The following is an 11771-nucleotide window of genomic DNA, read 5'->3' as shown; positions in this document are numbered from 1 at the left end:
GAGGGCTGAGGCTTGTGGGGGGAGTGAATGTGGCACCAGGTGACAGGCAGGGAGCTGGGGATGGCATCTATGTGGCCTTCTCGTAGGTGCGGGTGGACACGACGTTGCCCAGGGTGAGAGTCTGGTGGTAGAAATGGCGGTGTTAGTTGTGATGCTGGGGCAGCTCCTGCCTGCCCTGGCCTGGCCTGAACCCTTCTGCAGGGCATCCCAGCCTGGTTTGGGTTGGAAGGGGCCTTAAAGCTCCTCCAGCTCCAACCCCTGCCACGGGCAGGGACCCCTTCCACTGGAGCAGCTTGCTCCAAGCCCCTGTGTCCAACCTGGCCTTGAGCACTGCCAGGGATGGGGCAGCCACAGCTTCTCTGGGCACCCTGGGCCAGCGCCTCAGCACCCTCACAGGGAAGAGCTTCTGCCTAAGAGCTCATCTCAAACTCCCCTCTGGCAGGTTCAAGCCATTCCCCTTGGCCTGTCCCTACAGGCCCTTGTCCAAAGCCCCTCTCCAGGTTTCCTGGAGCCCCCCCTCCTCTTTTTTAAAGCATGACTGCACCCCTTCGCTCACACCATTCCCATTATGGCTATTGAATAGATTATACATCATGATTTTGCTTCTTGTATCCCCGAAAGCAGTTTTTCTCCCTGGTTTTCCCACTAATCCACCCATTCTCAACACCCTTACCACTTGTTCTTCCTTCAAACCATTTCTGTTTCCTTACCAGGATTAACTTCCCATCCTTCAGCTCCCGCACCAGCGATGTCTCCTTCCCATCCCACTTCTGCACATGGACCAGTTTGCCTCCGTCCAGCGTGACCAAGGACTGAGGGGAGAGAACAAGACTCACCATTACTAAGGGCAGGTACCAGGGCAGGTACTAGGAGAGGTACTAAGGGATGTATCGGGGCAGGTATCGGGGATGGTACCCAGGGATGGTACCAGGGCTCTGATCTGAACCAAAAGGGCCTGGGAAGGCTTTTGGAGGGGCTGACCCAGCAAACGCCTGCACTCCGGGGCTGCTGTGTGCACAGCTGCTGCTGCTGACTCAGCACCCAAACCCTGCCAGTGCCAAGGTTACTGTGAGCCTGGGGCTGTGCCAGGGCCACATCCTGCCCTGTGCCCCACACCAGCTCCTCCAGAGACCCTTGGGTCTCCCCATGGCTCTGGTTCCTCCTCCCCAGAGCTCAGGTCTCCCCATGGCATTGTCCCTGCCCAGGCTCTCTGCACACCTTGGGATCCCCACAACTCATCTTCTGGCACAGAGCCCCACGGCCCTGGACCCACACATCCGGGTGCCCCATAGTGTGGCAGCCCCATGGCCCCATCCATGCAGCCCCATGGCTCGAGCAGCCTCCTGTGCCCTTTGGCCACCAGCCGAGGAGCACCCGAAGGGCACGTCCTGGGTTGTGGCAGGGGCTGGTGCCGGTCACATGCCCCGCTGCTCCAAGCATAGTTTCCACCAGCTCCAGCCAGTGTGAGCAGGGATCCGCTGTGGACGTGGACCTGCTTTGGGCATGGACCTGCTGTGCACATGGACCTGCGATAGACAGGGACCTGCTGCCCTGTATCCCCCCAGCACCCATCGCGTTTCAGCCCATCCTCACTGCGTGCCCAGCTCTTGCACTTGCTGCTTTGGGGCTGGGGAAGGGGATTTGTGTCCAATGAGCCTCAATCCCTCCCCCAGAGATGCCTCCTGGGCTGGGGGGCACAGGGCTGCCCCATGCTCAGTGTATGTCATGGTGCATGGGATCAGCTGCTGGAATTAGGAACAAGGGACAATGCAAGGGGGGAGAGGCCAGGGAAGGAGCTCAGACCCTTCTTGAGGTGGTTTTTCCTTGCTCTTATGGGGAGGAACAGCCCCATTGGGTTCAGCATCATCCAACAGCTCCATCCCTGCTGCAGCTCTGCCCGGAGGGGGCTCAACCCCGAGCTCTGTGCCCCGATCCCTGCCCTGGAGCAAGGGCGACGCTCGCTGCCACCCCACAGATCCCTTTGCCTGCTCTTGAGCAAGCCCAGCCCTTGCACAACCTCCTTGCCCTCCCGGGACACCCCAGCTGAAAACGGGGTGAATGAGACCGGCTTTGAACCCTAAAGCAAAGAGGCTTCCTCCTTCCATCGGCAACAAGGCTGGAGCCCCAGCGCCATGCGGCGACGGCCGGATCCCGTTGATCCCACAGGTCCCACTTGGCGGCCAGGGCTCACCTTGACGTGCCTGTCATCCGCCGTGGTCTCATCGAACTCCTCGCCCAGCTTGAAGCTGATCTCCGTGTTCTTGAAGGTGCTCTGGGTCTTCACCGTCACCTTGTCCCCATCCACCTCGATGATGGTGGTGGGCTTGGTGAGCCCGGCCACCTGCCGCGTGGCAAAGCCCACGCCTGAGGGTGCAGGCATAGGGTGAGGGTGCGTGGAGGATGCAGCATCACCCTCCAAGCATCACCTCGGGGTTGTGGGGGGGGGAACCCCAAAACTCCCCACCCGTGGTCCTGGCGACCCCCGGTGTTTTCCTGCTGTGCTGAGGGAGGGCTCTGGGATGGGAACAATGGGAGAAGGGGCTGGGAATGCTGCCATTGCATTGGGTTGCGCTTGGCGGGGAGGGGGGGTTCACCAGTGTCACCCCCTCATGGACCACTCTGTGGTGTGGGATGCACAGAGGTGATGCAGGTTTGGGGGGGGGGGGCGAAGGTTGGGGGGGTCCTGCGCACCTCCTAGCACCCCCCCCACCACCAAAGGGCAGAGAATGATGAACCCCCCCCCAACCCCCAGACCCCCATAACCCACCCCCCTATAGCAGCGCTCCCGCCCCAACCACAGCCCCATGTGCTTGGGGGGGGGGGGGGGGGGGCGGGATATAAACCACGCAGAGGGCGATGCCCGGCTGCAGCCCCCGCCGGTACTCACCCAACGCCTTCATGTACTCATCGAAATTGGTCGTTTCCACCAGCTTCCAGGTGCCCACGAACGCATCCACCATGGTGCGGGGTTCCGGGGGTAGGTGCGGGGGGCGGAATCACAGGCAGCGGCTTCAGCAGCGCCCAACCCGCAGCTGCCGTCCGGCCGCGCCGCCGCCTTAAATAACGTCCCCATCACATGATTGGAAAGAGCAGACCCGCTCCAGAAATACTCCTCCTCGGCAGCGCTGCCAGCGCCCATCCCGCGCCCCGACGCCGGGGCTCCGGGCGCAGCCGTGGGGCGAGCGTGTCCTGAGCTGCGTCGGGTCTCGGCTCCCCAAAGGGCGATGGGGAAAGCGAGGCGGGGAATTGGGGGGGTGAGTGCGCGCCCCGAGGGGGGGCTTGTTTCGAGGTGGGGATGTGGGGCACAGCAGTGGTGTCCTTCAGGGGGATGTGTGATGAGGTGGGGAAACTGAGGCACGGCGAGGACCCCTGCTCCATGGGGGGGGGACACACACGTGTGCATCCAGTGATGCTCTTTGTCTGAGGACACTGGGGACAAAGGGCGGCCATGGGACCCACACGTATCCCCCCATGTGTCCCCGTGCTTCGGGCTCTGGTGGCAGTGGGGTCCATCCATCAGGACTCCATCGCCAGCATTGGGGGGGGTCCCACTTTCGGGGTGGGGTGGCCTCACCCCCATGGCTGCAGCGTGTTCCCCAATCCTGGGGACAGCAGGGTCAGAAGGGGGTGAGGGAGGGACCCAGGGACACCTCCTCCCTCTCTCTGGCCCCAAGGTGTCATTGCAGGCACCCAAAAATAGCCGGAGCTCGTGTTCAGCCTCCTCCCACCGCGCTGCCTGTGATGGGACCCATTGCGGTGGGGAGATGGGGACAGACCCCCGTGGGGTGGGTGACATGGGGGGGGTTCACACGGGGTGTCCCATGGGTGCAGAGCCCGGTGCCCACACTCCTCCGCAGCCCCCCCCTGCAGCAGTGGGACCATGGGATGTGGATGAGCACATGTAGGGCATAGGGACACCCATGACAGGGACACCACGTATGTGGGTACCAATGCACGTGAGTACCCCTGCACACGGACATGTGTGCGCACATCTGCCCATGCACATGGACACGGGTGCACAGGGCTGCCCGTGCACATGGATACCTACCCATAGGAGCACCCGTGCATAGGAGCACCCACATGCATGGATACCCTCACACAGCAGCACATCCCCATGCAGACATCCTCTCCATGGACACCCATGCCCACAGGCACCCACACACGCATGCCCGTGAACATAGGTAGCCACATGCATGAACACCCACTCACATGCCTGAGCACTCATGCATATGGGCACTCACCCACAGGAGCACCCATGCACTTGGGCACCCATACTCACAGAGACCCACCACACACATGAGCACCCATGTGCATTAACACACATGCCCATGCACGTGGACACCCACCCATGGCAGCACCCATATGCATGGGTATCCATGCACGTGGACATCCATCCACATGAATGTACATGCACATGGGCATCCATGCACATGAACATGCATGCACATGGGCATTCATGCATACAGGCATCCATACACATGAACATACATGCATATAAACATACATGCATATGAACATACATGCATATGGACATCCATGCACATGAGCATCCATGAACATCCATGCACATGGACATCCATGCACATGGGCATGCATACACATGAACATACATGCACATGGGCATCCATGCACATGAACATACATGCCCATGGCTGCCTGCACACATGAACACCTACCCCCAGGAGCACCCATACACATGGCCACCCATGCACACACGTGCACACTGTGTACACAACACCCATGCACATGGATGCATGAAGGTGCTCACACATGGGTGCTGCATGCACAGAGGCACCCATGCATGCAGGTACCCATGAACAAGGGTCTCCATGCACACACACATGGATCCACACACGTGTTGCTATGTCCAGGTTGGCTGGACACGGTGACCCCACACACGACCCCACACCGGTGTCCCTGACCCGGTCACCACCACGGTGATGGCCAGAGTGGACCTGGCTTTGGGCTTCCTTTGCTGGTCCCACAGCGACAGCTATAGGTGACCGTGGTGATGGAGATGGGTCCAGCCCAATGTGCAAGCTCTGCCTGGCTCCAGCTTCCCACCAGGAAACCCCAGCCTGGGCCGGATCCTGTCTCCCAAGTCCTTCCCATCCCCTCGGTGCTCGGGCAGGGGGGTCCCCATCCCACCCGCCAGCAGGTTTTGGGGAGCAGCACCTGGGAAAGCCCGGCTCCATCTCACACCCTCCCATTCCAAAGCACTGCAGGACCCGTTTGCTGCTGTTCCGCCTCTTGGGTTTTCCCCAGGGAATACAAGAGGATCCCAGGGCTCTGGGCATGGGCACCCATGGGTGGCCCTGGCACAGGGGGGATGCTCAAAGCAGCATCACCCTGCTCATGTCCCCCCCCCAAATCACCTGCATCCTGCTGTCCATGGAGCCAAGACCCCCATGCATGGGGCAGGGACCACCCTGGATGCTCTGCTCCTTGGTGGGAACCCTCAGCAAGGTGCTGGCTGCCTTTGCTTAAAGGCTGGGGGGGGGGGATGTTGGGGTTGTGCCCCCCTTGGAAAAGGCCCCCTCGTCACGCAGGAAGAAAGGCGAGGAGACGGAGGTGGTACCCAAACCATCACAGTGAACACCACACTCAGCTAGAAACACCACAGGCTGCTCCTGCGGCCAGGAGGAGCCCCCCGGAGAGCCCCCTGTGCTCGGCTCTGCCCAGTGTCCCAGGACAAACACATTCCTCCCTCGAGTCCTCGCCCCGGGTGGGAATTGCCCCTTGGGAATCATCCCGGCAGGTCCCCGTGCGATGCTCGCCCCATGGCGGGGGGATGATGCCTGATGGCAGCACCGAGGAGAACCCAGCGGACTCCGGCCGTGCCAGGGAAGCTGGGCTGATGCTCCACAGCCTCCTCCTTCCTCCGCCGGTCAGCAATGGCCCCCCTGGAGCGGGGTTAGGACGTGTCCTTCAGCTCGGGGCTGGGGGGCTGCGGAGGGGGCACCTCCGCCGAGGGCGACTGCATCTCCTGAGCGCTGCCTGCGGGGAAAGACAAGGGGTGAGAGCAGAGCATGACCCCCGCAGTGTGTGTGTGTGTGTGTGTGTGTGTGTGTGTGTGTGTGTGCTGGGCTGCACCCCCAGAGCGTGAGCAGCACAGGGAGGGGGTCCTGCCCCTCTGCTGAGCTCTGGGGAGACCCCACTTGGGTCCTGCGTTCGGTTCTGGTGTCCCCAGCACAAGGACATGGAGCTGGTGGAGCAAGGCCAGAGGAGGCCACAAGGATGCTCAGGGGCTGGAGCAGCTCCCGTATGGAGCCAGGATGAGAACATTGGGGCTGCTCAGCCTGGAGAAGAGAAGCTGCGTGGAGAGCTCAGAGCAGCTTCCAGTGTCTGAAGGGGGCTGTAAGGATGCTGGGGACGGGCTCTTCATCAGGGACTGGAGCGATAGGACAAGGGGTAACGGGTTCAAACTGAAACAGGGGAGATTTAGGTTGGAGATAAGGGAGAAGCTCTTCCCTGTGAGGGTGCTGAGGCGCTGGCACAGGGTGCCCAGAGAAGCTGTGGCTGCCCCATCCCTGGCAGTGTTCAAGGCCAGGTTGGACACAGGGGCTTGGAGCAAGCTGCTCTGGTGGAAGGTGTCCCTGCCCGTGGCAGGGGTTGGAGCTGGAGGAGCTTTAGGGTCCCTTCGACCCAACCCAGGCTGTGGTTCTATGATGAGCAGCCCCAGCTCCTGCCTGCCCCACGCCATCCTCCATGCTCCTCATCACCCACCTGCGCTCAGGGACATCTCTGCCAGCTTGAGGGGCAGGTCAGAGGGGCTGACACCGGCCGGAGAGCCCAGGATGTCAGGCAGGGCATTGCGCCTGCCCGTCCTCCCGGAGGATGCGAAGTCCAGCACGGGTTCCACCTCGGTCATGTTAACCCTGCAGAGACACGACCCTGCCCATCAGCCCCTGGGAGCACCGAGGATGAGCTTTAGGGTCCTTCCCAACCCAAACCATTCCGTGATCATGGAGAAACGGGGTGCCACCAACCCCCCCATCCCCAGCAGCCTTACCGGGCACCCTCCAGCCTGGCCTGGTGCTGTGCTTCCCCCGTGCCCAGGGTCCTGCTCTGCTCCCTGGCTTGGTGCTTCCTCCTCCCAGCGTCTCACAGGCAGTGAGGGACCCCCCGGTAGATGGGGATCACCCGGCTGGGTCCTTCAGGCTCCAACCTGGGGGGAGGCAGAGCAGGGATCAGCAATGGGGCTGTGCAGGAGGGAGCCGTGTCCCCATGGGTGGTACCCAGAGCTCTCAGCACCCTCCTCCCTGCAGGGCTGCAGCAAACCGGGCTGTGAAGGGCAGGGGTTGGAGAGATGGATGGAGAACAGGGATGGGGACATGGAGGGGGGATGTGAGGGTGGCCCAGGGTGCCCAGAGAAGCTGTGGCTGCCCCATCCCTGGCAGTGTTCAAGGCCAGGTTGGACACAGGGGTTTGGAGCAAGCTGCTCCAGTGGAAGGGGTCCCTGCCCGTGGCAGGGGTTGGAGATGGAGGAGCTTTAAGGTCCCTTCCAACCCAAACCATGCTGGGATTCCATGATTCTACGGCAGCAAGGCAGGCTGAGAGGGCACTGTAGGGTGTGCTTGTGCATGCATGGCATCCCCTGGCACACATGTGCATGTGTGTGCACCCCATGTCAGTGCAGGGGCTCCCAGTAAGTGCCAGGGCTGTGTCACCCCCTGGTCACAGGGGTTCCCATCACACATCACACGTCCAAGTTCATGTCCTCCATGTGGCATCAATTGTGGCCACCCTGACCCTGGGCACCAGGACACGGGCAGGACACACGTAGCATCCATGTGGGTGCCGGCGCAGCTGCTATGTCCCACTGTCATCCATTGGGAGCAGGGGCTGGGCTGACAGCCGGCGTGTGTGATGGTGCACACACACATACACACGTGTACACTCGTGTTCACACACATAGTCATGTATGAGCGTCTTCAACTACACTTATGCACGCATACACATGTATACACACATGGATGCTCGCATGCACACACGCATCCAGCAGGGCAGGAGCCCCACAGAGCCAGAGCCTAGGAGCTGCAGAACCAGCAATAAGGAGTCTTCAAGGCCAGGCTGTGTCCATCCTGCAGCACCAGGCACACGGGGTCAGGGTACCAGGGATGCAGGCGCGGGTTCCATCCTGTCCGTTCCCCAAACCGCCATGCAGAGAGATCAGAAAAGGTGCTGGGACCCTGCAGGGGTTGTTGTGAGTGGGGATCCTGAGCGCTGCTGGGTGCAGCATCACTGTCACAAGGAGCCCATCGCGCTGTCCCCATCCCGCTGCATCCCTGTGTTCCCATGGAGCCTGCGCTGTGCCGAGTGGTCCCAAATGCAAATCCTGGGCAGGGATTTCCCCTTTAAGCAGGGCTGTTTCTGTGGGGCTTAATATGGTCTCATCTTAAAATAGCTCCTGGAGTCACATGGAAGGTCCTCAGGGCCACTGGCTCCTGCTTTAATGCCCCTAATGGGATATAGGAGGTTGGGGCAGAAATAAACCTTAATCCTTCCTGGAGATGGGCCGTGGTGGAAGATCCTGGGAAGAGGAGGAGGAAGGACATGGCACAGGGATACATCATATCCCTTCAGTCAATTCCCTTGGGAACCGAGCCAGCCCCCACTGCCCCCAAACCTTGGGTATCTTCAAGCACCACAATGTCCTCGCAAAACAAGAGCATCCCATCAGGTGCTGCTGAGCCCTGATGCTTTCGTGACACAGAGATGAGAGCCATGGACAAGCACTGAGTGTCTTGGTTTGGGCTCGGCATGCTCAGCAGCATCATTTGGCTGCAGCAATGACCAAGCACAAGAGGGGAAGGTGATGGACACCAGGCACATGAACCAGGCCTGCTCCGGGGTGTTTAGGACCAGGGAGATGGGACAACGATGGCTGGGAAGTTTTGCTAAGGATTCATTTCCCCATCGGATTTGCTCCTTCAGCTTCTAAGCGGTTGGTGTGTCCTTGGCTCATCTGAAGCGTGGGTTTGGGCCATTTCGTGTCCGCAGCTTGCTTTATGAGGGGTATTCTTCACGCCCCTTTAGTTCAATGTGGTTCAATGGGGTCCGTGCTGAGCCTCTCCAGCCACAGGCTGGGAAATGGTGCAGCCCAGCCCGAGACATCCGTGTTGTTAAGGGATGACGAATGGGATGAAACATGGGAAGGATTTACCGAGGCGTAGCTGTAACACTGAATTAAATGAGGCTGCAAGCCGGGAAGGAAAGAGCTGCCCTGGATCAGAAGGGGATGAGAGCATCATCCAGTGATGAGTCCGTACGGGAGGCAAATCCAAAGGGGCTGATTTAAGCAGAGAGCGCCAGGCACCAGGCAGAGCAAACAGCCCCTGGAGCTGGGAACAGCAGATGGCAACGATTAAACACAGGATAAAGTCTGGAGAGCTGAGGGATCCCCCCATGGAGGCAGCAGGTTGGGATCCGGTGGGTTCATCTCCAGGGATGTGGCTGCAGGCACAGGAGGTGCTGAGCAGCACCTGCTGCCATGGGGCAATGGGCTTTGTCAGCTGTCAGCAGCCCATAAACAGCGCCCAGGATCTAGGTGAGAGGGAAGGATGGGAATAAATATTGTCCCAAACTCATCGTCTCCAGGGCATGGATGGAAAAGGCTCCAGGAATGTTGGCTCGTGCTGGAATATTGATGCCGAAGAACACAGAGAATATTCCCAGGAATATTCCAGCTGGTGCTGGAATATTGATGCCGAAGAACACAGAGAACAGGTTTTGCTTCAAGCCCGCCAGTGAGTTGGTCTCAATCCATGTGTCTGGAGATGATGATCCCTCCTGTCGATGGATGCAGCCCATGGGGGATGCTGACACCCCATTGCCTGCCCTTGGCAGCAAAATCTCTCTGATCATGGACTGCACTTTTGTCCCTAAACTTTCAGCTTTCCGAGGGGAAGAGCTTGGATCCTGCCTGGTCCCTTTCCAGGGATGGTGGCACAGTCTGGAGCAAACCTGTGCCTGGATGCTCGGAGCATCACTGAGGTCTCACCCTAACCTGACCTGCTTCTCCTCTTCTCTGCAGCTCCTGCTTGTGCTTGGGTTGCCTCATCCATCCTGGGGAGCGCTCAAGGGTCTCTTCCTCCCCTCCATCATCCCAACATCCCTCTCATCATGCTCACATTCCTCTTCACCCCTTCCCCTGCTCCCTTCCTGGTAGCCATCATTGCTTTGCAACTGGCAAGGCCAGGGCTAAGCTCAGTGACCAGGTGTAAGCTCAGTCCCATTCCTGCTCATACCCCAATCCTGAGTCATTCCACCCAAACCTCTCCCGGGGTTACAAGGATGCTTTAAAAGATCTTCCTTCCCTTGCATTCTCCCTCTATTTCCTTTTGGATGCCTTAGAGATGACTTGTTTTTTAATCTCCAGCTGTTGGACTCAAAATCTCTTTTTCCCCCTAAAACCTGGGATGTGTCCGAGCTAACACCAGCCCAGATGGGGCTGGTTGGATGGAGCTTGGAGCAAGCTGCTCTAGTGGAAGGTGTCCCTGCCCGTGGCAGGGGGTTGGAGCTGGAGGAGCTTTCAGGTCCCTTCCAACCCAAAGCATGCCATGATTGTGGACCAAACAGAAACACTTCCCTGTCTCTGCAGTGGGGCTCGTCCACGCTTCTTGGATATTGGTACCTAAATTCCCATTCGAGGCAAAGAGGGAGAATGAAGGAGTCCAAAACGTGACACTGATAACCTTAATTCCCCATAATCCCTGGATGCCAACAGGGAGATGAATCCTGGAGGTGGCTTTTGCTGCTGACATCCATAGGATGGAGTCGCTAGGAGGAACAAAGGATGGGTCTTGCTCCATCAATCCCTGTCTCATTGTGCACAGGGATGACGGCAGAGTTCAGCTCTGCTTAATACCCTCCCGAAAGCAAACAAAATCCAACCTGAGCCTCTCCAGACAGGATTCCTTGCTTGCAGGAGCTGTCACTCTGGTTTATAACACTGCAAACACAAATCAGAGCAAGGCCTGCTCGAGGGTAAGAGTGAAACCAGCTCAGGCGCTTGCTGCAACCCTAAGCTTCCCCTAGCATCTGCAGGGCAAACCCAGCGCTGCCAACCCAAATGTGGTGCTCACCACCATGTCCCACATCATGGCTTGGCTCCCGCAAAGGGCAATGAAAAAGACTACAGGGAAGATCCCTTTTTGATCCTGCAGACCCGGATTGGGCCAGGAAACAGCGCTCCGGAGGACTCAGCAGTTTAATCCTAACTCAGCCCTGCTGAGCACAGCATCTTCTGCAAGTCCCTGCATGGATAAGATAAAGGCATCTTTTCCTGTGGGAGCAGCATCCCAGGAAAATGCCAAAAGCACTGGGGAAACCTGAACGTGTGGTGCCCTCTGGACCATCCTGGCTTCATCCCTGGACAAGCCTGAGTTGCTCTCATGAAAGAGGAAAGCACTGAAAGCTCAGCCGGGCTGGCAGTGCAGCATCACCTCTGGGCCTTGCTGAGCACTTATCCTGCACCCCAAAGCTCCTCATCTCCATCCCTCTGCAACCTGGAGCTCCCAGCCTAGTGCACACCCCTGCTTCCCATTTCATCCTATCCTCGGATCCCAGTTCTTCCTTGGGAAACTGGGAAGGGAAAATGTTCCTTCTCTTTGTGCTAACAAAAAGCACCTCCAGCTTTTATTGACCTAAACAGCAGAGCCCCTGCTCCCTGGCTGATGGGAGCTCCAAGATCCCTGCGCAGAGGTGAGGGAAGGAACCCACTGCATCCCAGGGAGGGATGCAGGGAGTGATCCCATCACATTCCATGG

The 11771-nt window shown here is 59.2% G+C and overlaps 2 protein-coding genes across 2 annotated transcripts; both read right to left on the bottom strand.

Annotated features, from left to right (window-relative positions):
• Window positions 1-67: 67 nt before the first annotated feature.
• FABP3 (fatty acid binding protein 3) lies at window positions 68-2960 on the bottom strand (the record flags this gene model as incomplete). Its single annotated transcript, XM_080632539.1, has 4 exons — window positions 68-121; window positions 711-812; window positions 2192-2364; window positions 2888-2960. 4 exons carry the CDS (start codon window positions 2958-2960, stop codon window positions 68-70), a joined length of 402 nt encoding a protein of 133 aa, XP_080488665.1.
• A 2954-nt stretch (window positions 2961-5914) lies between these two features.
• On the bottom strand, window positions 5915-6871 carry LOC308228746 (cAMP-dependent protein kinase inhibitor beta-like; the record flags this gene model as incomplete). The annotated part of the gene is made up of 2 exons (XM_080632281.1): window positions 5915-5997; window positions 6727-6871. The coding sequence occupies 2 exons, from the start codon at window positions 6869-6871 to the stop codon at window positions 5915-5917; spliced, it is 228 nt and encodes a 75-aa protein (XP_080488407.1).
• Window positions 6872-11771: the final 4900 nt, after the last annotated feature.

This window comes from Psittacula echo, assembly GCF_963264785.1.
Source record: "Psittacula echo genome assembly, chromosome: 21".
Taxonomy (NCBI): Eukaryota; Metazoa; Chordata; class Aves; order Psittaciformes; family Psittacidae; genus Psittacula; species Psittacula echo.
This window is presented reverse-complemented; position numbering and strand designations above follow the sequence as displayed.